General features: G+C 44.6%; 2 protein-coding genes across 2 annotated transcripts; one reads left to right on the top strand and one right to left on the bottom strand.

Moving 5' to 3' along the window:
- Window positions 1-381: 381 nt before the first annotated feature.
- spock3 (SPARC (osteonectin), cwcv and kazal like domains proteoglycan 3) lies at window positions 382-12,538 on the top strand. Its single transcript, XM_062477759.1, has 11 exons — window positions 382-535; window positions 661-783; window positions 6,415-6,454; window positions 7,838-7,946; window positions 8,455-8,563; window positions 8,683-8,791; window positions 8,972-9,085; window positions 9,384-9,599; window positions 9,739-9,801; window positions 10,199-10,336; window positions 10,429-12,538. The coding sequence occupies exons 2-11, from the start codon at window positions 661-663 to the stop codon at window positions 10,587-10,589; spliced, it is 1,182 nt and encodes a 393-aa protein (XP_062333743.1). The 5' UTR covers window positions 382-535; the 3' UTR covers window positions 10,590-12,538.
- A 2,704-nt stretch (window positions 12,539-15,242) lies between these two features.
- On the bottom strand, window positions 15,243-25,999 carry slc44a1a (solute carrier family 44 member 1a). The gene is made up of 16 exons (XM_062478096.1): window positions 25,752-25,999; window positions 25,456-25,542; window positions 24,712-24,854; window positions 21,846-21,982; window positions 21,562-21,655; window positions 21,184-21,353; window positions 20,478-20,567; window positions 20,004-20,146; window positions 19,246-19,432; window positions 18,137-18,305; window positions 17,792-17,948; window positions 17,555-17,638; window positions 17,282-17,419; window positions 16,602-16,838; window positions 16,278-16,349; window positions 15,243-16,120 (listed from the first exon to the last, which is right to left on the bottom strand). The coding sequence occupies exons 1-16, from the start codon at window positions 25,773-25,775 to the stop codon at window positions 16,097-16,099; spliced, it is 1,956 nt and encodes a 651-aa protein (XP_062334080.1). The 5' UTR covers window positions 25,776-25,999; the 3' UTR covers window positions 15,243-16,096.
- Window positions 26,000-27,532: the final 1,533 nt, after the last annotated feature.

The raw sequence follows: 27,532 nt of genomic DNA, 5'->3' as shown, positions 1-27,532 counted from the left end.
AACTAAACACACAGTGCTTAAAATGGAAGTGAACAAGCAAACAAACAAACGTGATTGTGCAATCGCCAGGTGATTGTTTTTGTATATAATTGCAATCAGATTAGGAACGGGAGACAAACAGAAAGAGGCAGAGAAGCAGTTCATGCCCTTTACTGCACACACACACTTCTGCACGAGCTTTCTCTGACGCACTCACAGACATCGATAGAAATACACAAACACGCACACAGGCATGGGTGAGGAAAAAAATGGACACAACACTTATTCTTAACAACAACAAAAAAAGCTTTCTTATCAATAGGAAGCAGTTTGAATGGGCGCGATAGCGCGCACAGCAGTCAAAGCGCGTTTTATCTGCACTGTAGAGAGAGCGCCGGGGGCGTGCGTGACGCGCGCGCCCGCGCTCAGTGCGGAGAGAGAGAGAGCGCAATAGAGAGAGAGGGGGATAGAGAAGAAGCGAGGATCTCGTGGCATACGACAGTACCAAGAACACATAACGGGAAGCTATATGCGACAGCAGTAGAATACTGATAAGGTAACATGTCGTATTTGGTATTGTCTTATTTGCTATTATAATTTAACCATTCTGTCCCACTGTGTAAATAGCTGACTTGGTGCTGTCCTCACTGTTATGTGTGTGTATGTGTTGTTCGTCCGCAGATGCTGAGCGTTGCCACACTGTGTGTGTCTGTCGTCGCTTTTGGACAGGTCTGCGCTCGCTCAGACAACGGGAATTTTCTGGATGATAAGTGGCTGACTGGGAGATGGGACAAATTTCGGGATGTAAGTGGACTATACGTTTATTCTGCCCCAGCCATCTATCTCTCCTCCCCTAACTCCCTTTGCGTGCAACGGCTGGATCACGCGCTTCTTGTTTTGTCATTATGTTCGTGCGCATCACGGGTCTCATGGATAGACCGTCGCCCCTTGTCGCATGTTACTCATTCGGTTTTCTCTGTAATTCACTACAACGGATCGGTATAGACTATATTGTTGTTAGTATGTGATAGCATAACTATCACAAACACAATCTGTAATATCCATGTACAGCAAAAACAACGTTTTAGAAGGCTACATTACGCAGACTGAATCAATAAGAGGAAGGTAACTGATAGAGTCGGGCCTAATTATCAGGTGTCACACCGCTAGGTGTTCGGCATGGCCGTGTTTAAGAGAGAGAGAGACAGACAGCGAGAAAGAGAGTGAGAGGAGTAGGCCCAGATCTAATGTGGATTGAAGGCACACAGCAAAGCGTACTTTGATTTCTGATAGGCACAGAAGTGTCCCAGTTGTTGCATATTGTGTGTGCGTGTGTGTGTATGCGTGCCTTTATCATATTATTGTATGCATATGCTAGTTTTTATTAACAATACAGTCTGTGTGTATGTGTGACGGGTGTACCATACAACAAGGTGCTGTCAGCCACAATTACTGTGACTTGTTTACGTAAGGCTACTTAGCATTTAAACGAGACTAGAGGCAGGGAAATCACAGAAATAAACTTAACGCACACGTTAGATAAAAAACAAAATTTCTATCCCACAACTAACATGCCTAAAACCATACTTTGGTTATAGTGGGTGCCACTCCAATACAGTTATTTACAATATAACAGAAGCCTGTTTTATTAACAATAAAATAAGAACAAAACACTGTTCTATCAGGAATAAAGGAAAAATAAAGAAATGAAATAAAATAAAATAGAACAGAACACAATGTGCGGTTGCTATCATGGTGTATCCGTTTCTGAGTGTACGTGTGTGCGTGTGTCTGAAACGACAACAACAGGATATCCTGCCTCTCACCACCTCTCCCTCAGCTCACACCGCCAGGCCAAGTCAAAATAATCCATCATCACCTTGCTGCTCCAGAACCATTACTCTGCGTTCGGAGCACAGAGTAATGACAGCAACATGCAAGTGTTTGTGTGCGTCTTCGGGGATTGACTATGTCATGTTCACAAGATGGCTGGTTGCTGGTGACCTTTGACCCTTACAGATAACTATTCTCTCTCTTTCTCCAATCCCATCCCCCTCTCACCTCTTTCTGTCTTTCCTTCAACATCTAAACATACCAACCCAGTGGGGTCCATGTAACACACGTCAGGGCCAATAAGAGAACAGGATTTGGTTTATGCAAAGTGGTTGCCAGAGTCGAACACGAGGGATAAGATGTGATTGGCCACGTGTTGTTCTGATTAACTACAAGTGGTCTGTGTGTGTGTTTGTGTGTCGTTGTAAACTATGTGTGTTGAAGTAGACTGTACTTGTGTTGAAGTAGTGTGAGTGGAGAAGTGTGTACTGGTGTGTGTGTGTGTGTGTGTGTGTGTGTGTGGAGAAGTGTGTCAAAGCTAGATCTGGCTGCTTAACTTTCTCACTGACCCACTAGAGAAAGACAGAGACAGAGAGAGAGAAAGAGAAAGAGAGAGATGGATGGGGAAGGAATGGAAATCAGGATGGCGGCTGTGTGTTTTATGTGTATGTGCTGACGGAGTGTCTCGATTTTCTGTTTTTGTTTTGATTGTTTGCGGACTCTTTCTCTGTGCCATGGACGAGAGAATGATTGGCTTTGAGCTGAAGGTTCTGTGTTCATGTGTATGTGTGTGTGTGTGTTTGTGTGTGTGTTTTCATGTCTTTGTATTTTAACCTTGGGGCTAGTGCAGCAGCATTAGCTTCAGTCTGCCAGAGCTGTGTGATTGTGTCTATGCGTGTGAGTCTGTGTGTTTGTGTAAACTAATATTAACTGCCACTTTTAATCTATAGTCCTGTGTCATTCTGTGTGTGTATTGGTGTGTACATGTGTACATGTATGTACACATGGGTCAACATTTCTTCAAATATACCCGTGTATCATTTTGTGTCTCCACACATACACATAGAAAGACTGGTGTGTGAGTGTGTGCTCCAGTGGATGAATGGCATCAAAGCTTTGACAGATACATTTCTCTCTTGCTCTCTCTTGCTCTCTCTCTCCCTCCACTCCCTATTTCTCTCTCTCTCTCTGTTTTTCTCTCCTTTTTCCTTCATTCCCACCCCCATCCACTTCCTGTTCCTTTCATGTCAGCACTCCAATCAAATGTGGTGGCCAAGGGGATTGTCAGAGCACCAGTGGAGGGAATGGGGGTTTGGGGGAGGGTGCAGCCTGGTATCAACCCTGCTTGTACTGCAACACATACACACAAGTCCAGGTTCAGATCATTTCCTAAACGATCTGTTTGTTTTTGTTTTTTTCAACAGCTTGACACAGAAAAAGCCTTTTTATCTGCTTGTCACCCCGGTCTCTAAGAACAACTACCTTATTGTGAGACCTATGGGGGCTAGAGCCCTATGGGGTGAACAAGAAATAAAAGAAAAGAGGGGCGTGTGTGTAGGGGGGAGGCAGTAAGTCATTTAAGAGGAGCCCAGTCACTGGCCTGAAACAATCCCGAGGGCCTACTCAACTGTCCCTGTCCTTCCTGCCTGCTACTTTAGAGCAGCAGCTTTACAGATCCCTCACTGGAGCACGGCTATCCCACAGCACAGTGTGCATTTGAGGGACAGAAAGAGAACGAAACATGAGAGGAGGGAGAGAGAGACAGAGAGAGAAACAGACAAGGAGAAAGAGACAGAGAGAGAGAGAGATGGAGAGACAGACAGACACACAGACAGAAAGAGACAGAGATAAGGAGATAATAGTAGGACAAGCATCACTGGTGCTCCATTTCTTTGTTTCTTCTCTCCACTCCGCTCCCATTTTTCATTTTTCCGCTCTTTTCTTTCTTGCTCTACCCCCCCCCCCCACCACCACCACCGCGCACACACACACACACACACCACCTTTGTGTTACGAAGGATGAATGATGTGAAGAAGGTACAAAGCTTCAGGCCCTGTCTGCTGCAGAGGACCCATGTCTGTGTTTGTGTGTGTGTGTGTGTGTTTGTTTGTGCATGCATGTGTGTGTGTATGTATGTGTGGATACCAGGCTTTTTGTGTGTGCGAGTGTGTGTATGGTCATATTTTGTATGTGTATGCATCTGTGTCTTTGTACAGTAGGCCTATATATGTGTGTATGAATGTAATAGGTTAAAGGGGATTATTCAGGGACGAGGAGGCGAGAGAAGGAAAGGATGATGTTAGGAGACCTCATGTATCTATTGACCAGTAAAGGGCCAAATGTCAGGCAGAAGTTGTATGACATGTCACCAATCACATACAAACACCCACCTATATCCATTTCTAAGAAGCAGCTTTTACGTACTCCACTGTATGTGTTTGTGTGTGTGTGAGAGAGAGGGGGGGGGCAGAACTGTTGAAATATTTAGGCTGCAATCAGCAAACCATTAGCCATATTGGAGAGGCTTGGGTTAGTGTGTGTGTTTGTGTGTGTGTTGCGTTTGTGTGTGTATTTGTGTGTGTGTGTGTGTGTGTGTGTATTAGAGCAGTGAAGCAATGTGTTCCTTTGCTTATTTTATGTTTTTTTGTTCTGATAGTCTCTGACACCACTGTGATATTTTTGGGAAAGAGAGAGGACATGAGTGATGAGTGTGTGCAAATGTGTTGCACCAAATGCATGTGCGTGAGTGTGTGATGTCCGTTAAGGAATCCGTCTGCAGGCGTTGTCCTGGTCATGACCATGAAGAGTGCCTGGCTCCCATGATGCATTTCTCTCAGTATTCATTTTAGATCCACAACGCTTGAAGGTGATTGACCTAAAGTAGGAGTAAAAAACGAGCTAACAAGCGAACTAATTGGGTTTTTCTTTCAAGGGTTGAGACTTTCACACATTTCTCCTGTTTAATTGAACCTTTAATTGGTCCATTCGTGGAACTGTCAAAGATACAGAGGGATGGGTAAGTGAAGGAAGATGACGGGAAGAGGGTCAGAGGGCTGACAATAGAGGACAGGATTAGAAACTAAATCAGGGAGAGGCAAAACGCTGACCTCACTAACCCTCCAGAGAAAGAGAGCGCAGAGGGAAAGAAGCAAAGAGGGAAAGGAAGACTAAATGAGGACGACATAAGCGCGAGAGGGAGAGTGAGAAAAGGACTTGAGAGAGACAGCCGAGATCATCATTGACGTTTTAATCTACTGAAGCCATTCGGCTGAGAATAACAAACCACTGAAACCAACTGAAACCAACTCATTGTCCCCCACCCCTCATGGCAACATACACAAACACACAAACACAAACATACACACACACACACACACACAAGCATGCTCCTGTTGTCCTCAGTGGTAAAGTGAGTGGATTGGGGTGGTTTAATGTCCTAATTTAGCTTTCCAGCCTGGAGACAGAGCTAATCTGCCCCTGAACAGACCAACTGGACAACTGGCCAGACTGATAACCCACAACTAGCTAATGGTAGCTAATACCTCAGGGTTAGCATGCTAATGTATTCTGAGAAGGTGGACTTAGTGGTAGATGTATACAGAGAGATGGAAAGAATTAGAGAAAAAGAGAGCTACAGAAAGAGAAAGAGGAGAGAGAAAGTGTTTATTTTTCACTGCTTTTTAGCTTGTGGAGATCTGCCCCTTAGAAAACAAGACAGAAGCCCCAATAACATGTGCATGTGTTTGTGTGTGTGTGTGTGAGAGAGAGAGAGAAAGAGAGAGAGAGACAGAGAGAGAGAGAGAGAGAGAGAGAGAGAGAGAGAGAGAGAGAGAGAGAGAGAGAGAGAGAGAGAGAGAGAGAGAGAGAGAGAGAGCACAACACACATGCCTCCTCCAGGCACTTTATTTCTCTTCTAAAATAACTTTTAACTTTCATGTCTGGCTTTGAACAACAAAGATCTAAGATTTTATAAACGAACTAATTCTCCACAGTTAGTGTGTCTCCTGTATGTCCCCAGGACAAGAGAAAGAGAGAGATGGGGGTGGGGGTGCAGAAGGGGAAGGGAGAGGGACAGAGAGACAAAAAGAGGGGTGAAGAAGTGATAGATTGTGTTCACACTGGCAATTTGTCAGGCACCGGCATATGGTGACATGAGAAAGTGACAGTCATCAGCATGAATAGGATGATGATGACACACACACTCACACACTCCCATCACGACTGTCACAAGACATAGTATGTTTCCTGTCACTAGGCATCAGAATCATAACGGCAGTGAAACAAATTAGCTACACAAACTTGTTTAAGTTACAACCAACAGCTATTATCTCTGCTGGAAAAAATAAACTCCCCATCTGCTAGTATGGAGTCTGTGTGTGCATTTGAGAGTGTGTTTTCATGTGTTTTTTTGTGTGTGTGTGTGCGCGCATCTAATATCCTCTCTTCTGATTTCCTTTAATGCGCTCAAATGCACTTTAGGAGGTGGAGGTTTGTCGTCTCTTCTTCTATCATTTTCACTGACTTCATCTCTCTCATTCATCTAAACTTGTTGGCTTTCTCTCTAACTTCCACCATCTTGACATATGATTGTCTCTGTACAGGAGCCAGGAACATGGACACCAGGAAAACCTTTCGATCAAGGTAGGTGAACTTGTCTGTACACTAAGACAAATGACTGCACCCTTACTCATCATACAAACAAATATGCTCTCCAGGGATGGAGCTGTCTAACTGGACTGATGGGTGTTGGGTGGAACACCTAAAGGCCTGTCCCCAGGCAGGGTTGAGTTGTTAGGAGTGTCTTGGTGCAGCTGTCCTACTCCATAAGAAACTCACCCTGTGAACTAGATGTGATGTTTCTTTTGTGCTGGAAGGCATGAGACTTGAATTCTGCGTAAGAGGAACTGAAAATAGACATAGATAGACACACGCGCACACACATAGATTTATGAAATCTCATGACGTTAAGGGGAGTAGTGTGGACTTCTCTTGAATCAGTTTTTCCTCCAGTGGCTTTCTGCAATCTATGTGTGTTTGTGTGTGAGTGTGAAACATACTGTCCCTTTATTTCAGATCTGTTGATTTAAAGTAGGACAGTTCCTCCTGTCATGTTATTTCTCATTACATGTAAGCTTGCAGTGGTGTGGGATTGCGCTTGCACACACACACACACACACACACACACACACACACACACGCACACTCCAAGTCCCACATTTCTACTATGCATGCAAATCAACAAACACACACACACAGAGGAACAATAGCATTAGAGAGTGGCGTTGCAGGATAGAGGAAAGGATAATCTACTAAATCTGTTTGGGGATTACAGTAAGGCTCTTAAGAGCAAAGGTCAACTCTCAAACGGATCTGGGGCCAGCCTAAGCCTGGGTGTTCAGACATGCCACACTGCACAAAGCACTGACCAGAGACCAGATTCAACCATCCGCTTTATGGCAGTCAACATGCTGTTTACGGTACTAGTGACAGATCTAGGGTCAGTTTTGTACTGTAGAGAATGGGAGGAGAGTTGTGGTGGTCGCTACGATCTGGGGTAAGTTGTTGAGGTGGACGCTGGGGTGTGTGCAGCTGTGAGCAGATAAAGGCTGGTCTAGAATCAGTTGCTTTTGCTTGGATAAGTTGTCCCATCTGCTTTTAGTCGTAATGACACCTAATGGTATTACCTATGTGGGTGGAGAGAGAAAGAAGGAGAGAGAGACAGTTGCAGGGAGTAGAGGAGAGAGAGACAGAGACGGGGTTAAGGATGAAGGGTCACAAAAACCCTTTCCAGGGAAAACACAGACATCACACACAAACACGCCTTCTTAGATAAGCACTGACACACCCAGTAAACTCACTGGAGCATTCAGCCAATCATTTGTTGTTTCTTTATTGGAGATGGCCTGACTGACCTTAGCAACAGGGCTTTCTTTATAGGCTTTCAACAGAAGCTTTATTTCTGTCACACACACGCACACAAAAATAATTGTTTCAATATTGTCTGTATTTTATTGTAATCTAAAGCCCTTGACCCTGCCAAAGACCCCTGTCTGAAGATCAAGTGTGGCCGCCACAAGGTGTGTGTGGCCGAGGACTACCAGACCGCCACCTGTGTCAGCCAGAGGAGAGTCAGGTAGGCCACAGACACACACACACGCACACACACAACTACACACCACTGGTCTGGGAAGACTGTGTTACTGTTACATCGCTGTTTTGTCCAATTACTTCAGCTTTGGCAAAGGCTGAGACTGGAGGACACCATGCCCTGCCACGCCACATGAATAGATAACTAGTGTGAGTTAGTGTGTGTAAGTGAGTGTGTGTGTGTGTAAGAGAGAGAAGCATTTGGTAGTGACTGTGCCTTTCTTTTTAAGTGTCTTAGTGCAAGTCAGACTGCTCTGACCACCCCCACAGAATCTCACACGCCTCACTACCTAGAATTTCTGTTAGCTTGCCCATAATATCACTGCCAAGGCTTGGTTTCGACACTGACCACAAAGAAAAAGAGCAGTGGCCTCCATCGATTCCATGTATCCTTTATACTGATCCTAATTATATACCGTCTACTTTTGTCCTCCTCCTCCTGTCTTTCTTCTGGTCTTCCTCATCTTCTCCTCCTCTTCTTCCTTGTTCTCCAGCTTTAAGGATGCAGGTCTCCTCCAGAGTCCGGGGTCAAAGTGCAAACAGTGCCCTGTCGTTCACCCCACCCCCGTCTGTGGCACCGACGGACACAGCTACTCCACCAAGGTAACACACAGACATTTGTTTTTACTATACTAGTGAGGACCTACAATTCACTTAAATTCTAACTCGTGTTAACCTCAACCCCCTTCTCACTATCTCTCTATTCCACTTTCCTGTGTCAGTGTAAGTTGGAGTACCAGGCGTGTATTACAGGGAAGAAGATTGCGTTGAAGTGTCCTGGCCTGTGTCCCTGTCCCACCCAGCCTGACCAAAGCAGCACAGAGAAGAGAGGTACACAAACACACACACATACACACACACAGGACAGTGACATGTACCTCTGTTGTGGTGTTTGGCTGATAGTGTTCATCCTGTATGTGTGTGTGTAGGTGGGGGGTGGTTATATGAATCAAATGCAGAATATTGTTGCGTCTGATACTAGTGTGTGTGTGTGTGTGCTATGTGGTGCAGTGTGCAGTGAGTCAGACCTGAAGGAGGCAGTGGGTCGTCTCAGGGATTGGTTCAGGGTGCTCCATGAGAACGGGAATCACAAGAGAGTCAAGATCCAGAAACCAGAGATGAACAGTAAGACCCTCTTCCTTCACCTAATCCGTTTCTGCTCATTTGTTGTAATCCTTCTTTCCTTTCTCTAAGCCCTCGTCATCAGTTTTTAATGCTCTTCCACCACCATTTTTGGTTGTAGGTGTTGAAAGTTTTGGATATCAATCCATAAATACTGTGAACTTATCTTGGTTTCAATGAAACACTTTCACACAGTCTATCAATAGACTGAATTTTCCTACACCATAGAAATAGAATATTCCTGACATCCTTCTCTTAGGGCACATCATTCCTCACTGACCTCTAACCTTTTGACCCCCAGAGTTTGAACCCGGGGCATTGCCTATTTGCAAGGATCCTCTGGGATGGATGTTCTCCCGTCTAGACACCAACTTCGACCTCCAGCTGGACCAATCAGAGCTCAGCAGCCTGGACCGGAACGAGCCTTGCTCCGAGGCGTTCTTCCACTCCTGTGACACACACGCAGACAAAGTGCTCAGCAGCACCGAGTGGTGCACCTGCTTCCAGAGGCATACAGGTGAGGGGACTGCACACACACACACGGATGGCTCCGCAGACCCGCTGGATGCAGTTTCAACACATACACACGCACACACTCTCATGGTTGACCCCTCTGGCTCTAAATCAACATGGCTGCTTCTTATGTCCCTTCCCAGATTCGCCCTGTAAGTCAGAGCTGTCCAACATCAACAAGAAGCAGGCGGGAAAGAAGCTGCTAGGTGAGTATGTTACTCACTCCAGGGGTCGGCACCTTGCGTGCTGAGGTGCGATCACAGCTGAGGGGAAGCGGGCAGAGTATTTTTGTCACTCACACTGCCAGACCAATCTGAACACAACCTGAAAGAGCACATGGCTGCTCCTTACTTCCTTCTTCCACATCTCAGTGGAAACGGCTTCAGCAGGTGGTGGTGCACCTGAACACATCTCACTTTAACCAACCTGCCCTCGTATGTAGCTACGAAATACACACACACTCTGACACACCAACCCTGCCCTTCCATTTAGTCACAAAACACACACACTCTGACCCACCAACTCTGCCCTCGTATGAAGCTACACCCCCCCCCCCACACACACACACACACACACACTCTGACCCTGTGCTTGTGTGTGTAGGTCAGTACCTGCCGACATGTGATGAGGAGGGGTACTACAGGTCACACCAGTGCCACAGCAGCAGTGGCCAATGCTGGTGTGTGGATCGCTATGGCAATGAAGTAGCTGGCTCAAGGAGCCACGGGCCCGCAGACTGTGGTGAGAACAGATTGCAGTGCATTCTTAGATGATTTGCTTCCAGGGGGGCCATCTCAGTATGATAAACCTCCTATTTTATTTAGGCTTGGTAGGTGTGGTCTTAGAGTCTTCTGGAGACCTTGGCAGTGGAGACTCGCTCTTCTCTGACGATGACGATGATGAAGATTCCTTCGTCCTGAATGACGAGGCCAGAATGGACGACGGGGACGACGAAGACGAGGATGATGACGAGGATGATGAATATCTGTCTTAATCATTTACTTATGTATAGAAATGAAAATTCCTAACTGCTTGGTCAAACTGCACGTTTTAGGTGAACCCCCAGACAGATATTTATCGTACTAACAGCCTATGGACTACAACTGTGTCTTCTGTTAATAATTTACTACCGATGTTCCTGGTTAATGTTCATGATTTCTCTTTCTGTCTGACCTAACGTATGATTGGCGGCTGCTGCCGTGGTGGCATCCAATCAGAAAATATTTTCAGGACTAACATAGCCTAGGGCTCATCCTCAGCCAACACTGTGCTGTGGACAAGGTCATATGTGAGACAACTCCTCGCCTCATTGGACGGACAACGTCCTATAATGAGCCCTGTCCTAATATTGAGCACTCTGACCGTGTTGTTCAAGAGATTCTTCCCTTCTTTTCCTCTTATTCCTCCCTTATTCCCCTGTAAGAGATAAGAGAATATTGTACTTGTTTGGGTTATTTTCATTCTGATTTGCCAACTAAAATGTTGTGGATAAGCGGTTAGATATGCTTCTTTAGAGAGAAAATGAAAATATAAAAGCCAGTGCACAGAACTTACAATCAGAACTGTTCCTGCGACAATGTAGGAAAAGGAGTTTTATTGCAGTAGCCTCCAAATGACATTTCTCCAAACTCCCCACGTAATCAGAACTGAAGAAAAGAATAGGTGATTCTATTTTTCTATTGCATTGTTTCTGTAATGCAGGACGTGAACGGATTTGGTCTAAGCATGCCTTTCACTGAGTTCAGCACAGTATTAATTTACAGACTAGCATAGCAAGGGAGTAGCAGCTCTCTGTGATGACTTCACTCAGCATGGACAGAAAAAAAAGAAAAACTACACTGACAGCATAAACTCTTACCCACAATCCCCAGTAAAAGTGTAACTGACCTGTCCACTTATCCCATTTTTATTGTCTTTGGGTGTGGAGTCAGAAATATTGTTGACATTGCACAGTGCAACAGAGCAGTGCAACAGATTTTAATGTATGTTAATGTTTGAGTTTGAGTAGAGCAAATACAGTATTTAAATGTTTAAAAATTATAACATGACTTTTAAGTATACAATGTAACTCAGCATTCTTTATTACACACACACACACACACGCGCACACACACACACGCACACACACCGCAACCATGTGGTGGTGGACGTCTGCTCTGGCTAGGACTGTGTAAAGGTGTGCCTTTCCCTAAGCAGACACACAGAGATGGTAGCGTTGATGGGTTACGGGTTAGAGCTAAACGAGCACACTCGACATACAGCCTTCATTGCGCTCCATAAGGGTGTCGCAAGCCTGCTAAGCACGTTGGACAGCTCATTAGACACCTTCAGACATGATCTTAACTCTTACTCAAGTGTTTCATACGGCCAGGTCTGGTTTTCTTCTCATGAGTTGTTACGTAGATTAGAATGTAGAGAAGCACACAGCTAAGCTAAGAAGTTCAACCACACATACATTCTGCTGGAATCCACAGTGTTTTTATATATTAGTACAGTGTCTATGAACGTTGATTAGACAGCATCGAAAGAGTATTTCAATGTTATCTGTTATGATGAGTTAAGCTTGACAATGAGGCAGTCAGACATTGTTAGTCTAGTGTACCTTTGAGTTACACACCGTTTGAAAATACATACAGACCTGACCATGAAAAATGGATGGCCTTGCATGTGGACCATAGGGCAACTGGAATCCCATCGTAAGAACGGAAAAGTATTGTCCACTTGTTAAAATTTATATTTAAATGTACTTTGGGGACTTGACTGAAAACCCTCAAAATGGTGGACCTCCATAGTAAAACTTTTAGCATCCGCTCACCAAGGAAACTAAAGTTCCGCTCATGATTAATCTGATATAGAAGTATTGTTCTAGAGGTATGACACACATGCATTTTTTACAGTGTATGTATGATTTGATGAAATAAAAACAATATTGACTAAAGTCAACCAGTGTCTGTACTGTTCTTGTAACATGTCCAGTACACAACAGAAAACTAAACAAACATTGAAATAAAATGGACACTTTCAGTTTCATGTTTCTGTTCTTTATTTCACATCCTTGGTGGGGAATCTCTCGTGGTTTTGTCATTCTTTCAACATTAACCTTACCTTGTCAATTGCCTAGACTACTGTTGGTTCCTCCACCATATCTCGGTCCACCACTCAGTCCAGGTGGAGGACCTGATCTTTGGTCAGCCCTGGAGGTCTTCTCCTGAGCTTCCTGTTGGAGCCTCCTGCCGCTATGAACTCTTGCTACAGGAACATTATTGCATAATGCAGAAGGACAGCAGGTGAATATTTTATGTCGCCGTTTTGCCACACACCCTTGAGTACATACTCCTCAAACACACAGATGACAACACACACACACACACATAAAACCAAATTAGTGAAAGAAAAGGCACATTCACTGACCTGGAAAAAGGAGAGCACCATTTCCTGTGAGTACTGCCGCCTTTTCACAGGCCAATCACAGTTGAAGCCTGAGGGCACTGTGTGTGTGTCAGTGGGAAATTGTGTACGTGTCGAAATGGTTGTGCTTGTGTGTGTTTGTGTGGTGGTGGGGTTGGGGGGGCGCAAGCAAATGCATGTGTGTACGTGTAAATGTATGTAAATGTCTATACGAGCTACCAGGCCTGTCAGCAATCCCCAACAAGTGAAGTTGCTATGTAAACATCGAAAGTACATTTCACTCTGCCTTCCTTGTCTTCCGGCAGAAAAATGCTGTTCATTGAAATGAGCCCAGATAACATCTATATGGAGCTGTTGGCTGCAGCCCAGCAAAGCCTTTAGGAAAGTGATTAGACAGCATGGGTTTACAGTCCGGGACAGTATCCTTGTGAACGCTAATGCAAAATTGGTCACATTACTGTAAGCTTTGTTCAATCAAAACAGGAAATTGGGATGTTTTGATGTCTCAAATCACTTTTCCCTCTTCTACACGCTCTCTAACCATCCTGTATTTGTGTGTGTGTGTGTGTGTAGATGTATGTATGAGGTGAAATGTTCTTTGGAACTTGCTATCCGAAGTGTAGCTGTGTTTCTTATATACTAGTGTAATATTTGGACCAATACGCTGTTCCTATTGGTCCAGAAGACGTTCTCAAAAGTTAAGAAATGAGGAAGCAAATATTGTTTCCTTGGAATGGCCCTTCCTGCCCCTACAGATTCTCAACACACAACATGTGTTGATCCGTATCTCTCCATTTCCCACCCTCCTTCCGTACTCTTTCATTGCATCCCTTGTTCAGGCATGTCGTGTTCAGCTGTAAATCCTACTGTCCATAGAGATATACACAGAGGCACTTGTGCTGAGAATGCAGTATGCCTATGTTTAATGTGAAAGTCACTGTTGGTCAATACAGCCCCCTGGCCACACACACTTACCCTCACAGGCTCTTCTGTCTGCATCAGCGCAAACAACCCAGCACAGCTACAGAGACAGAACACAGCAGTTAATGACAGTAAAATACAACCAGATAAATCGCACAGTCAGGATCCTTCGACTTGAGCACCACTGACTTACTAAAAGCATTCAGCAATAAAATGTACTTTTTAAATGTAATAATAATAATAATAATATAGTTGATAGTCAAATATAATGCTCTTTTGGATTGGGAGACAATATGTCATTGTCAAATAGATGATACATTTATCATATTATTATTGGAAATAATATCAGTTATAGCTCAAATTAATAACAGTGTGAGTACTATTAGTATGCTTGACAGCTTGTCAATATCTAGAGGCTCACCTGCAGGCTCGTCTCAGGCTTGTGTTTTCCTGTCTTTGTTCCTGTCTAATAACGAAGCTTTTATCGGCTTCCTGGAATAAAGACCTGCTGTAGGCTGAAATCACTTAAGTGTGAGTCATGGCTAACCATCGAGCCGTTTTCTCCTTATTACAGTGTTCAATGGGAAAGGACGACACTTTGAAAGTGCTTCCCCCCCCCCCCCCCCTCTATTACAATAATCACTAACTTCACAGTGTTTGGCTTCCCTCTGGGCACAAGGTGCTGGGCAGAGGTCCAGAGGGAACCTCTAAGACCAGGAACAGTAATCCCATAACACATCATTGACTACATGTTCTAGATGGGTATGATGACGGATTGCAAATTGGTTGGAAAGGTTTTGACACATTACATTGCAGAGACTTTCCCATGACATCTCAACCAGAAACATGATCCCCAAAGACAAGGGAAAGTGCTCCTCATCTCCCATCCTTAACCCTTGTGCTGCCTTCGGGTCACATGACCCAAAGGTTCACAACGAACCATCGTTGTGTTTACCCAATTTTACCGCATACAAAAACAAATAAAAAGCATTTTCTTTTAACCTTCGCAATGTGGGGGGTCTGAGACGGCCCAACGGTTAAAAGAAAATGCTTCACTTTGTTTTTGTATGCGGTAAAGTTGTCGCAATATGACGGTGGATCACAATAACTGATGGGTCAGAATGACCCGAAGATAACACAAGGGTTAAGACTGGAAAAAGAAAACAACTGAAGGTTGCTGTTTTCAACAGGGTGCACTGCCCTCTACTGGACGAAGGAGGAAATACAGAGGAACGACAACCTCACTGTGATATTGTGCATCTTGAAGTGGAATTGCTATTGAAAATTTGACGTTAGCCAAGCACATTTTTTTTTATTTTATTGCATTTTATTTTTTATTCACTTGGTTTAGCTCATAAGACAATCAATTATAATCAAATCAATAATGTGTCTCAGGTGACTTTAGATTGGGAGTCAGGTGGCTGAGCGGTTAGAGAATCGGGCTAATAATCAGAAGGTCGCTAGTTCGATTCCCGGCCATGTCAAATGACATTGCGTCCTTGGGCAAGGCACTTCACCCTACTTGCCTCGGGGGGAATGTCCCTGTACTTACTGTAAGTCGCTCTGGATAAGAGCGTCTGCTAAATGACTAAATGTAAATTAAGTTATGTTGCAAAACAAGCACACAGACAATAAAAAAATATTACTATACAGTTATAAAAAATGAAATGTTCTAGTAGCAGTGATTAAAAAAACAGTAGCAAATCACCACTGTATCACTGTCTTTACACAAACAGATGTGCATCAAACAAGATGGCATTGAGCTGGGAGAGGACCTCAGAGTAAAAAACTATTTGTTTAAAATGTAACTTTCTGTTAAACGAGCATGCTGATCACTCCAAGACTAAGCTAATGAAATGGTTAATTGTTCACAAACTTAATTTACAGTTACTCACTGCTACTGGCATACAGTTTTCACAAATTGACCTTTTTACTCAGAACAAATATAAAAAAAAGTCTATAGCCAAATACTACCAAACTAAACGCCAAAGGTAAAAAAAACATAGAATAGTTATACAATTGGTTAAACAATACAGTATGCAAAAATACAAGAATGTCAATATTTTCTCATATATTTATAAACAAACAAGCATCATGATCATAGCAAATATATTACAAACTGATTGAAGCATTGAAACCTGGAGTGTATTTGGCATCCATTCTGAGCTTTGGTCAAGCTAAAGTCCCTCCACTGGTCTGCAAAATAAAATAAAAAATACAACTTAAACATGAAATTGCATTGTACATGTATTGCTTTGATTGGCTTGTTGGGCTTTGACTGACTTATTGTGGGTGACTATGGTGTGATGCTATTACATACTATGGGTATCAGGGGTGTAATAATGTAACGTACCATGGGTTTCATCTCTCTGGCAGGTCCTTCCTGAGGCCGACCGGCCATCTTCTTACTGTTCTCAACAAACTCCTGGAAAAAGAGATGGGTTAGGCATTTATAAATTGAGTGTAGACACAAGGTAGGTACTTTTAACTTAAACTTCCTGCTCTGTTATTAAAACGATGTCCTTCCAGAACTTCAACACCCACCTACCTACCTCCCCATCCATTCATCATTCTTGTTTATATGTGATCCGTGAAGCCTGACACATCCATCCACCTCTTCATCTCTCTCTCCATCTGTTCCTATCTGACTGGCTCTACTCGGCCCCTGCCAGCTCACCATGAGAGCCTTGTCCATGTAGAACTCCCTGCCAGGGCTGCCGTCATTGTACTTGGTGTCCACGGCGAAGCAGAGGAAGAGCACGTCCACCACCATCTCGAACACGGACAGGAAGCAGTGGGCCACCAGGAAGGCGAAGAGGCACACGATGAGGAGGGGGAGGACCCACACCGTGTAGTCACGCTGGTAGTTGAGCGCCAGCACCCCAGCGAACGCCGTGCACGACACAATCAGCACCTACGGAGGAGGTGGTTGGCGGGCCGGGGGGTTAGAGAGGCGGAGGCTGCGATTGGCTGATTCAAGGCCTGACGGAGGCACGGTGTGACATAGCAGCTGGTTTCAGATTAGACCGTTACCAAGTATTGTGGCTTCAGACTAGTATTAATGTACTTAAAATCCAAGTATCAAATATACTTATATTGTACAGTATTTATGTATTGTATGACTTGATTTGAACTGTTAACACAATTTCGGACCTATTATTTCCCTGTCTCCTGTTTTCAGCCCAGGACTGCGGCAGACAAAACAGACATTTTGTCACCTCACTGAACTATTCGGTTAGAAAAAGAAAGATTGGCAGACTAGAAAACAAAGGAGGCAGGGGAGACAAGGACAAGAAGAACTCGTTCTCTTCATAATACAGCACTGCAGGTTCTTAGAATGGTGCGAGGTGGCGGTACCTTTCCCAGGAAGAGAACAAAGTCTCCCACGGTGTTGATTGCCGCCACTCTGAGCGCGTTCTCGACCAGGATGACGAACGCATCCCGGGCCGATGTACAGAAGCTAGTGCTGTTGATGGCGGTGGCGGCATACGCATTCTTACGTGACAAGGACAGACCAGGTGGACATTGTTAGGATAGGGTCATTTCGAGATGGTCGTATGAAAAAGCGATTTGTTTTTCAATCTGAAATAATGGACTAGTGTCTAGCTATGTTCCTGGTGTGGTCCTTACTTGGTTCAGGAACGCTAGACACTTCTCCAGACACCACAGGCAGCAGATACAGGCTTTCAGCATGCAGCGAGCACAGGCATTCTCCTATAGACAGGGAATTTAAATATTACAGTGCATTTTGAGATTTTCCAGTTCCTCAATATGACACGGACGCAAGCCATGGCTTATTTTGACATCCTGGTTCCTACTGAGACTACAATAGACCGTGTTAGCTCACTGCCAACGACCTTGACCTACCTTTCCTTTCAGCTGGCTGTGGATGTATGCGAGAAAGAGGCGGGGGATCTCCACCAGGGTGATGATGAAGGCGCCCTTGGCCACCGTGCCCAGGTGATAGCGGATGAGACGGAGCACGGAGGTCAGGATGGGGGTCAGCGACAGCTGGGATTTGTCCCTGAGCATCGGCGCGTGGGCGAGATCCAGGGAGGGGGTTTAGGAAACAGTAAACAAAGCAAGGAGGGAAACACATTTAATACAACTCAGGTGTCAATACAACCATGAAATGCTAATATAACTGCGGATATTTTTGTATTTTATTGAATGTTTAGCTTGTTTATTTCTCCATTTTGTGCTCCGCCTAACCTTGTAAAGTAGTAGGTGACCACTGCTCCAGCAATGGTCATCTGTTGGCAGGCCAGGATGAACTCACTGATCCAGATGAGGCCCACGACATGGTACCACACCATGTACTGGAGCGGGCCGGACATGTGGTACTCCACCAGACCAGTCTGCTCATTCTTCACTGGGCTCCCTGGGGGATGGGGATTACAACGATTTCACTTCTCATCAACAAGTCACTGTGGTGCACTTCTAGACCTTGATTATTTGCTGTACTTTCTTCATGCACTAATTGTATGTCGCTTTGGATAAAAAATAGAAAAATGTATGAATAAATGTAACAAGTTCAATACAATTTTTCTATGGTGGGAGAAAGTCTTGATGGACCACGAAGATGGTTGAGTAGAGAGGCGGAATGGTTTGTCAAACGTTTAGATAAGTATTTAGGGTAAATAGGACCTGGCATGGCCACTAGGGGGCGTAAGTGGTCAAAGACAGCAACAACACCAAAGCACCAGTTTACATGGTTCTCTATTACATGGTTACATGGTTTTCATGTAAGAGATTACATGTGAATGGTCCAATTATCTTTAACCATTTATAAGTGGTGCACATCCACACCAAAATAGTGCACTGACAAAATGCTCCACAAACTGAACTTGTTGTTCTATCTGAGCTTGATCTGTTGCTGATGTCATTCATGGTAATTCTTGTTTTGGAGTGAAGCTCAAACCCCTTCAGAAAAAGAGGGGGCGAGTTCACAGAGAACGTGTCCTTTGATTTGGATCTGTCAGCGCCCACAAGCAGCAGACTGGCTCGGCTGTCTGACACAGCAGTGGCACCACTCAAGCCATGTGCTCTCATTCCCCCCAAAACAATGTGACAGGAAGAGGAGGAAAAAATCATGTCGTAAACAACCTGGCTTGTCTGCTGTAGTCGCTTCTGAGGAAAACGCAGCTGTTATAAATCATCTGTCCTGTCATAATACACTCGACCCTTTCCCAAATGACTCGGCGTTAACACTTCTAAAGCATAATCAAAAGCCCTACATTAATATCACGCAGTAGAGCAGATATCATTGTGGACGCAGTATGAAACGTTGGACTGTAGTCGGCGGGGCCCCCGGACCAGACCTGCGGTGCCGAGGAAGAGGAGCACGCCGAGCCAGTAGGCCCAGAAGAGCATGAGGGTGAGGAAGGTCCAGAAGGGCTGCAGGACCAGCAGGGGGAGGTGGGTGAACACCTTGCCCGCTACGTGGAACAGGGCGATGGTGAGGGCCACTCGCTTCCTCATGAAAAACATCAGCAGCAGCAGGACCACCTGGAGGATGAGGTCACAAACGGTGTTGTGATGCATTTTGTCTGTAAACTACATTGAAATACTTCCTGCTCAGGAGTCAGGTTTATTTTGACATTTTTATCTCGACACAAAATCCCAACCGCTGATCTAAAGTCTAGACTCTTCACGTGTCGACACACACAGGCGTCAAAATACAGACGCAATTTACCACACGTCGCTCGCTCGCGCGCACATGCGCATGTGAACAACTATACACTTAACACACAAGAACACACACACACAACTACCACACAAACATGCACAAATTGATTTTCTCGCTGGTGTGGGATGACTGTGTCACTGTTACATCCAATTACTTTAGCTTTGGCACAGGCTGAGACTGGAGGACACCATGTCCTGCCACACCACATGAATAGATAACTGGTGTGTGTGTGTGTGAGAAAACAACGGACATGCCTCCATCAGGCATGTTATTTCATTCAGCATTTGATAGTGCCTCTGTGTCTTAGTGCAGGTCAGACTGCTCTAACTCCCCTACCCCCCCCCCCCCCCCCACACACACACATATATATATATATATATATATATATACCGTGAAAATAGTGGCCCCAATGGCATACACCATCAGGGCCTGGACATTGTCTGAAGCCACCTCCTTTCCCAGGGCAGAAACCGCCTGGTCCTGCAGGGCCTTCCTGTGGTCTACGTACAGCCACCAGAGCACCCCTGTCCCCCCTGCAACACACACGCACACTCAATTACCAGCTACTGGAGGAACGTCAATATGCAGATCTGGTACTTGATAGGAACATCAACATGCAGACCACACAACACTGGTACGGGATAGGAACAAAGAAACAAAGTCCTCCAACACAAAAAGAAAATACAATTAAAACAATGAAGACACATATTTATATATTAAAAGTACAATCAGTAACAAAAATAATAATAATAGAAGTGCCAGTGGTAAGTACATTTCCAATTTTGGAGCAGCCTGCTACTTTCCAGCCAATTATGTCCCCGCAACCCTGTTATATTCTATAGTCTAGAGTGAAGCCTTGCTCACCTACAGAGCCCAGGACCACGAGGACAGTGAGGATCCACACCAGCACCATGGAGATGTACCTGATGACCACCATCAGGATCATGGAGAGAACTGCAGAGGATGAGGAGAGTCAATGATGTCTCTGGGGAAGATGGACCCTGTCCCTGCATTACTATCGGCAAACCATTTCCCTAAATATTCGAAACCATTATCAAAAGTAATTCATAGCATAGTTTGTAAACGTCAGTGGATGAGAGGATTGATAAGGATGTAGGGTCTATGAATCCACCAAGTCCCAGGGGATGACTATACACTGCTTAGAATGTCTCACAGGAGCTTCTTCTCTCAACACTGCTCTAAAGTCAGTATTGAGCTCCAACCTTGTAAAGCCCTGAGTGAATTTAAAGGTCAAATTAGCTGCTCCTGAATCTGTGTTTATGAGCCACGCTGCACCGGATGTCACAGTGACGATGGCTATGATTACACAGGAATTTCCTGTCACTTCCTGACCCCAAACCTGACTGAAATAACATCCTGGATGCTGAAGGAGCTTCTGGAGAACAGCTAGAATAACGCCTGAAAAGTTAACATAACGGATGACATTTTATATCTGACTATTGGATCACAGCTAATTAATAAGAACCTACAGTACTGTGATGACAGACTTTTTCACACATCCCAGAAGGAATAACTAGTGCCCACGTTCAGGCAGGAAGTAGCGGCCTACCTAGCGCCAGTAGGCAGAGACCCATGATGATCTCCTTACTGGCCATCACTCCGGCTACGACCCTGTACAGGACACTGTTGTCGCTGACGAAGGTGATGAAGGCCTTAGCAAACTCAGCGTAGCATGCCACATCCACGGGGAAGCAACGGTGGAAGACAGGAAGGGATTTACTACAGGAAGAAGAGAGAGATGAGAGGGTATAGGGTCATCCTTGTACGATTTAACCATGGTGCTAATTACACAGATAAAATCCAAATTGTGTTTAAATTTAAATTTTAAATAAAAATACATTTTGGGGGAGGGGGGTAGGTTCTTGGGCACGAAAAGGTTGTTGGCGCTTGATAGTCCTGTTAGCTGTTTGAGATGTGTAGTATCTACCTTGGTGGAACGGGAAGCTTGGGGCATTTAATGGATCTGTCAGGGTGGCTGGGATACCTGGTGGGAGAAATATCATAGGAGCAAAGCTCCGAACCTACACAAAAGCAGTTCTGTATGAATCACTCCTGCCTGGTTTGTCAAGCAATACATCAGGATTTTCAACATTTCAAGACATCTTCTTTTAAAATAAAAAAATATATATATTTAATTATATGTATATATTTAGCTGCAATGTACAATCCAGATACGAGCCACTTAATTAACTTTCATGCGGAACAGCTCACCGTTCGCTAGGGCAAACTTTTTAACATCTGTGTATGTCTGGAGCTCTGTGTCCGGGCACCTGGACACACACAGCGCAATGGACTTGATCCTCCGGTTGATGAGATCAATGTTGCAGGGGTCAAGGAAGAAGACAAATCTGGAAAGACAGCAAACACAGAAGGGCTTTATTGAAATAAGGACTTCAAAAGGCATCTCCAACTGATTACCTGGTAAAAAAAAAGGTTTAAATAAATATAAGATTTACATTTTCTTCTATGTTTATTGTTACGCACCAATTTACCAAAGCAAATTCCTTGTACGTGTAAACCTATTAGGCAATAAACCTGAACGCTTGTGTAGATAACACAAGAGTTAAACAACAAAACTGCCGAACAGCTCTCTCTCTGTCGTCAAAATGCCTTGGCCTCTGGAAGGCTCTATGGGCAGCCAGCCCATCTTCAGCTGCATGACCCATTGTTTCGGTGAACCAGTCAAGAGGATGTCAGAGCTATGGAATGTCACTGAAAAACAAGTCAGACATTTGTCTGATTTTGAAACTGATCCTTTATTTCCCTATTCAATTGCGTGCATATATATATATATATATATATATATATATATATATATATATATATACTTTTTTTTTATCCATTGATGAGCATGAGCCTGGTTACAGATACTTATCACAAACATTTGATCAGCCAACATGTTTTGACCACTCAAAGGTGGAGAGAGTAACATTGATCACCTCCAAACAAGGGCACGTCATGATGGGTAGATTAGACTGTGGCAAAACAATCTTTTCCTGGATGCAGGAGAAATGGGCAGGAGTAAAGACCTTAGCGACTTTGATAAGGACCTAATTGTTGCGGTCAGACGATCGGGTCAGAGCATCTCTAAAGCTGCAGTGTGTGTGGGGTGCTCTCAGTCTGCAGTGTGTGTGGGGTGCTCTCAGTCTCCAGTGTGTGTGGGGTGCTCTCAGTCTCCAGTGTGTGTGGGGTGCTCTCAGTCTGCAGTGTGTGTGGGGTGCTCTCAGTCTCCAGTGTGTGTGGGGTGCTCTCAGTCTCCAGTGTGTGTGGGGTGCTCTCAGTCTCCAGTGTGTGTGGGGTGCTCTCAGTCTCCAGTGTGTGTGGGGTGCTCTCAGTCTCCAGTGTGTGTGGGGTGCTCTCAGTCTCCAGTGTGTGTGGGGTGCTCAGTCTCCAGTGTTTGTGGGGTGCTCTCAGTCTGCAGTGTGTGTGGGGTGCTCTCAGTCTCCAGTGTGTGTGGGGTGCTCTCAGTCTCCAGTGTTTGTGGGGTGCTCTCAGTCTCCAGTGTGTGTGGGGTGCTCTCAGTCTGCAGTGTGTGTGGGGTGCTCTCAGTCTGCAGTGTGTGTGGGGTGCTCTCAGTCTGCAGTGTGTGTGGGGTGCTCTCAGTCTCCAGTGTGTGTGGGGTGCTCTCAGTCTGCAGTGTGTGTGGGGTGCTCTCAGTCTGCAGTGTGTGTGGGGTGCTCTCAGTCTCCAGTGTGTGTGGGGTGCTCTCAGTCTCCAGTGTGTGTGGGGTGCTCTCAGTCTCCAGTGTGTGTGGGGTGCTCTCAGTCTGCAGTGTGTGTGGGGTGCTCTCAGTCTGCAGTGTGTGTGGGGTGCTCCAAGGCTCATTGAGGGGTTAGGGCGATGAAGACTATCCCATCTGGTCTGAACTGATCGAAAGTCCACTGTGACACAAGTCACACAAAATGTGATTGTGAAGGGGGGACTGTATCAAAAATCACAGTGCTTCACATTCTGGTGCACGTGGGGCTGCGCGGCCAGGCGCCAGAGTTACCATGACGACCCTTGTCCACCATCGAAAGCTCTGGGCACATGACCTTGGAGCAGTGGAAGAAGGTCGCCCCCGGTACGTCCCATTTCCTTCACGTGGATGGCTGTGTACGTGTGCATCGTTCCCCTGGGGAAGTGAAGGACGAGATGCACTGTGGGAAGACGACAAGCCGGTGGAGGGAGTGTGATGCTCTGGGCAATGTTCTGCTGGCTTAACCCAGGGTCTGGCCATTCATGTGGATGTATATTTGACACATGCTACCGACCTAACCATCATTGCAGAGCAGGTACACCCCTTCATAGAAAATGTTGTTCCCTGGCGGCAGATGCCTCTTTCCGCAAGATAATGCCCCCTGCAACACTGCACACCTGGTTCACATTTTGTTTAGGAGTGTTTGAAGAAAATGATGAAATGTTCAAGTACCCCTGTTGAAGGATATGCTGCTAAGGTTTTGGTGCCGGATACCAAAAAAACAGCTTCAGGGGTCTTGTAGAGTCAATGCCATGGCAGGTCAGCACTGTTTTGGAGGACCAGCGGGCATGTTTAGAAATGAGTCATAAAACATTGGCTCATTAGTGATACTTTGACATTGAGTGACATCCAAACTACATCACACAAACCTTTATAGAATGTAGATGAGTAGTGTAGACAACCAGACGGCTGTATAATCTTTCTAAAAAGCTCATCCCCACTGACCCACTAACCTTCAAACCATGAAGTCACTAACATGTCTAAACAAGTTGAAATGTAAGCTTTCACAAGACTTGCATCAGGCCATGCTTGTTTACTGTTGCGTTGTGTTGCGTTGCATCAACTAAGATCAGTCAGACACCAACTCTTAAGATGTAACTACCTTGGTAACAAGGGAATTTGTGGCACTGTAGATAATCCAAATGATTAAATCATTGTGTGTGGACAGCTAATGTTAAATGGCTAATTCAATTTAAACTATTACTGTGTTTTCCTACTGATAGACAAGGTACAACCTATTTTCTAGAAAACTATTGTAGACATTTGTGAAGTTAAAATGGTGGTAATAATACTAATATGTAACTGATAGTGACAACAATGTGCTTCAGGCAAACATACTTTTTGTCAGTTTGGTCCCGACCGCTGAGCTCAATACCATCAATCTGAGTGTTCTTCTGGCCACAGGTGTTGCCATAGCTGTCGTACCCAGAGACCAGTCTGGAAGCCGCTCCTGTAGCTATAGAGAAGCCACAGATGCAGCCCTGTGGGTTACAACTTCTTGTTAAATATGAGCATTGCGAGAATAGATGACACTATCACACTGTGACAATGTGCAATTAGGCTAGTTGATTAAATACACAGTCCACAAAAATTGTATGTGCTTCCCTGGTCTCTGGGTTTCTACAGTAGCCTATTTCAAATTAATACACGTGGCTAATGAATCGTCTCTAGACCAGTTACATTTCTAGCAAGCGCTTCTGGCTCTGAAGCCAATCAGATAGACTAGGCGTTGACACAGGTGAGCCCAACATGGCCGCTGGAGGCTCGGGCTGAGATGTGTAGATTCTGCCATCGAGTCTGTTTTAGAAGACATCGACAGCGCATTAATTTTGAAAAAGGAACAGAGAAACGCGATCAAGGCATTTCGATGGAAAATATGTTTTTGCCGTCCTTCCTACGGGATTTGGTAAAAGTTAACACACTGTTGCTCTGATTGGTTGTAGGTCTATCCAATTGAGCGAAGAGGCATTTTTTTCGGGTTCGGTTGAAACACGCTCCATACTCACAGCCCAACGGAGCGGTATCAGACTCACATTCTGACTAGAATTATGAGTATGACAACGTCAGGCTAATAAAACTCACCATTCCGATGCAAAACACCGTGAATATAACAAGCCATGGGATATCTGTGCAACTTCTTTCTTCTAATGGTTTCCAGTCACGTTTTCCCTGCAAGAGTAACATTAAGTTCCCGACATGTCCCCAGTTAACTACAAACGAATCAGAAATACAAATAGCTCACGTACCGTAGCTTGAAATACACAGCAGGCACACTTTCTAGAGCGCCATTGCCTTTCGATCAAAGTAGTTAAGCGATCAATTATAAGCTAACACTTTTATACAAAACATCGCTAATAAATAGACATTGCGTGGCTTACCTCTGAACTACCACAGCATCCCATGTTGAATCGTTATCGTGACCCCAAATATTTTCGGGAAAAGTTTGCTTGCAACGTGATTATTTACCTTCCATGTATTGAAATAAGATATCTCAAACGCAACAAACAGTCTACCAACTCGTAAAACGCTGCTTATTCCTACTTCCTACAGTAAGTAAAAAGGCTTGTTCAACTCTGTTTGCAGCAGGGTACAAGTCTTCAGGTAATGCGGAAGACTTTTGGATAGACCTGTCAACAAAGCTAGCGTGGTAGTTCTCAGTTCTCTAGACGTCATTGAGATGTTTGGCGCCATCTGGTGGTTCAAGGTCGTTCACTACGAATGAAAATGTACTAAGCATTATTAATGATTTAAAAAATCTATGACCTGTTGATAATAATTCACTTCAACTTTGAATGTGCATCCATCATTACTTTTATACTCGAGAGCTGAACAAACAATGATATCTGTCACTAGTCACTAAGTCCTTTATTAAGCCACCTTCCTTCCTAAGACTTACAGGACTGAGACTTAAATCGCAACAAAACTGCCCAACCGAGAATCTAGTGACTTTTTTGAGTTAGGCTTCTAACAGATGATGCACGTTGATACCCTTACTTAAATATCAACTCAGAGGTCTCACAAAAGCTGATGTTAATGTGAAATTAATAGCCATTGTGACAACCACAGAACGTTTCAGGCAGAGCCACACACAACAGTAGGGAGAAGTCACACACCAAAAGCCAGCTTTACCCTTTTAGAAGCATCTTTATTAGTCAAATAATGTTTTCAGCAAACGTTGAAAAGAAAAAAGCAGCAAAAACATTTGAGGGTATGATCCAGGAGGACTTCACTGGACTGTCCACCAGGCTAAGACTGTAACACTGTAAACGCTGGTTGCATATAACAGTTTGAAGCTGCCGGAGTCCAGCTCTCAACCTTAAGCTCTCTGCTCCACGTCAAACTCCCTTCTGTGATTCGACTGGGCTTTGAACTCATCCTCTCTCAATTGGCTGATGAGTGGCAGCGACAGCTCTACACAACTGACTGGAAGGTGGGAAGGAGAAGAATCTCCCATCAATGACAAGCCCCTTTTCCTGCTGGGGCCGCTGTCCACGGTGCTGATGGCGGCTCGGTTCTCACAATGCTCCTGGGTTGTAGCACTAAATAAATCTGATTATCTCCACCTCGTCGGTGGCCAGGCTCTCTCTCCCATGTCTGTCTCTGTCTGAGTGTTTACATGTGTGGGTGGGACTTCAGGCTCCAGTGCCATCCAGATTACAACATCCACTCCACCTGCTCTGTGTACACACCTGTGAATCCCAGATCGTTGTTTTGTACTTCAGCGTCACTTTTTCTCTCGGCCGCTTTGATTTGATTCTGATATCTCTCTCCTGTTGTTTAGTTACCACTCCCCGTTTTCCATCTGCCTGCCTGCCTGCCTGCCCTGCCTGTTACCCTGCCCTGCCATCCTAAACCCTTACTCCTTCATTGAATCTGTACGAGTCTGGAGTCTGTGTCTAGTGCTTGGGTTTACTAGCTCTGACCATAGCACAGAGTGTGAGAGAAAGATGGAGGACCAATACATCTAATTGCAAAGTAACATTTTATTAAGTGAATAGTAAATTAACATTCATTCAATAAAAATAAAGAACAAATGAATACAAAACACTCCTAGTTAAGAAGACAGTCGCAGTTAAAATAAAACTAGAAGGCAAGAGCACACACATTCATTTGGTTAAGAAGATGCGCAACTTTCTTTGGAAAACACACTAATGATTTT

This window comes from Osmerus eperlanus, chromosome 14 (genome assembly GCF_963692335.1).
Source record: "Osmerus eperlanus chromosome 14, fOsmEpe2.1, whole genome shotgun sequence".
NCBI classification, from domain to species: Eukaryota; Metazoa; Chordata; class Actinopteri; order Osmeriformes; family Osmeridae; genus Osmerus; species Osmerus eperlanus.
This window is presented reverse-complemented; position numbering and strand designations above follow the sequence as displayed.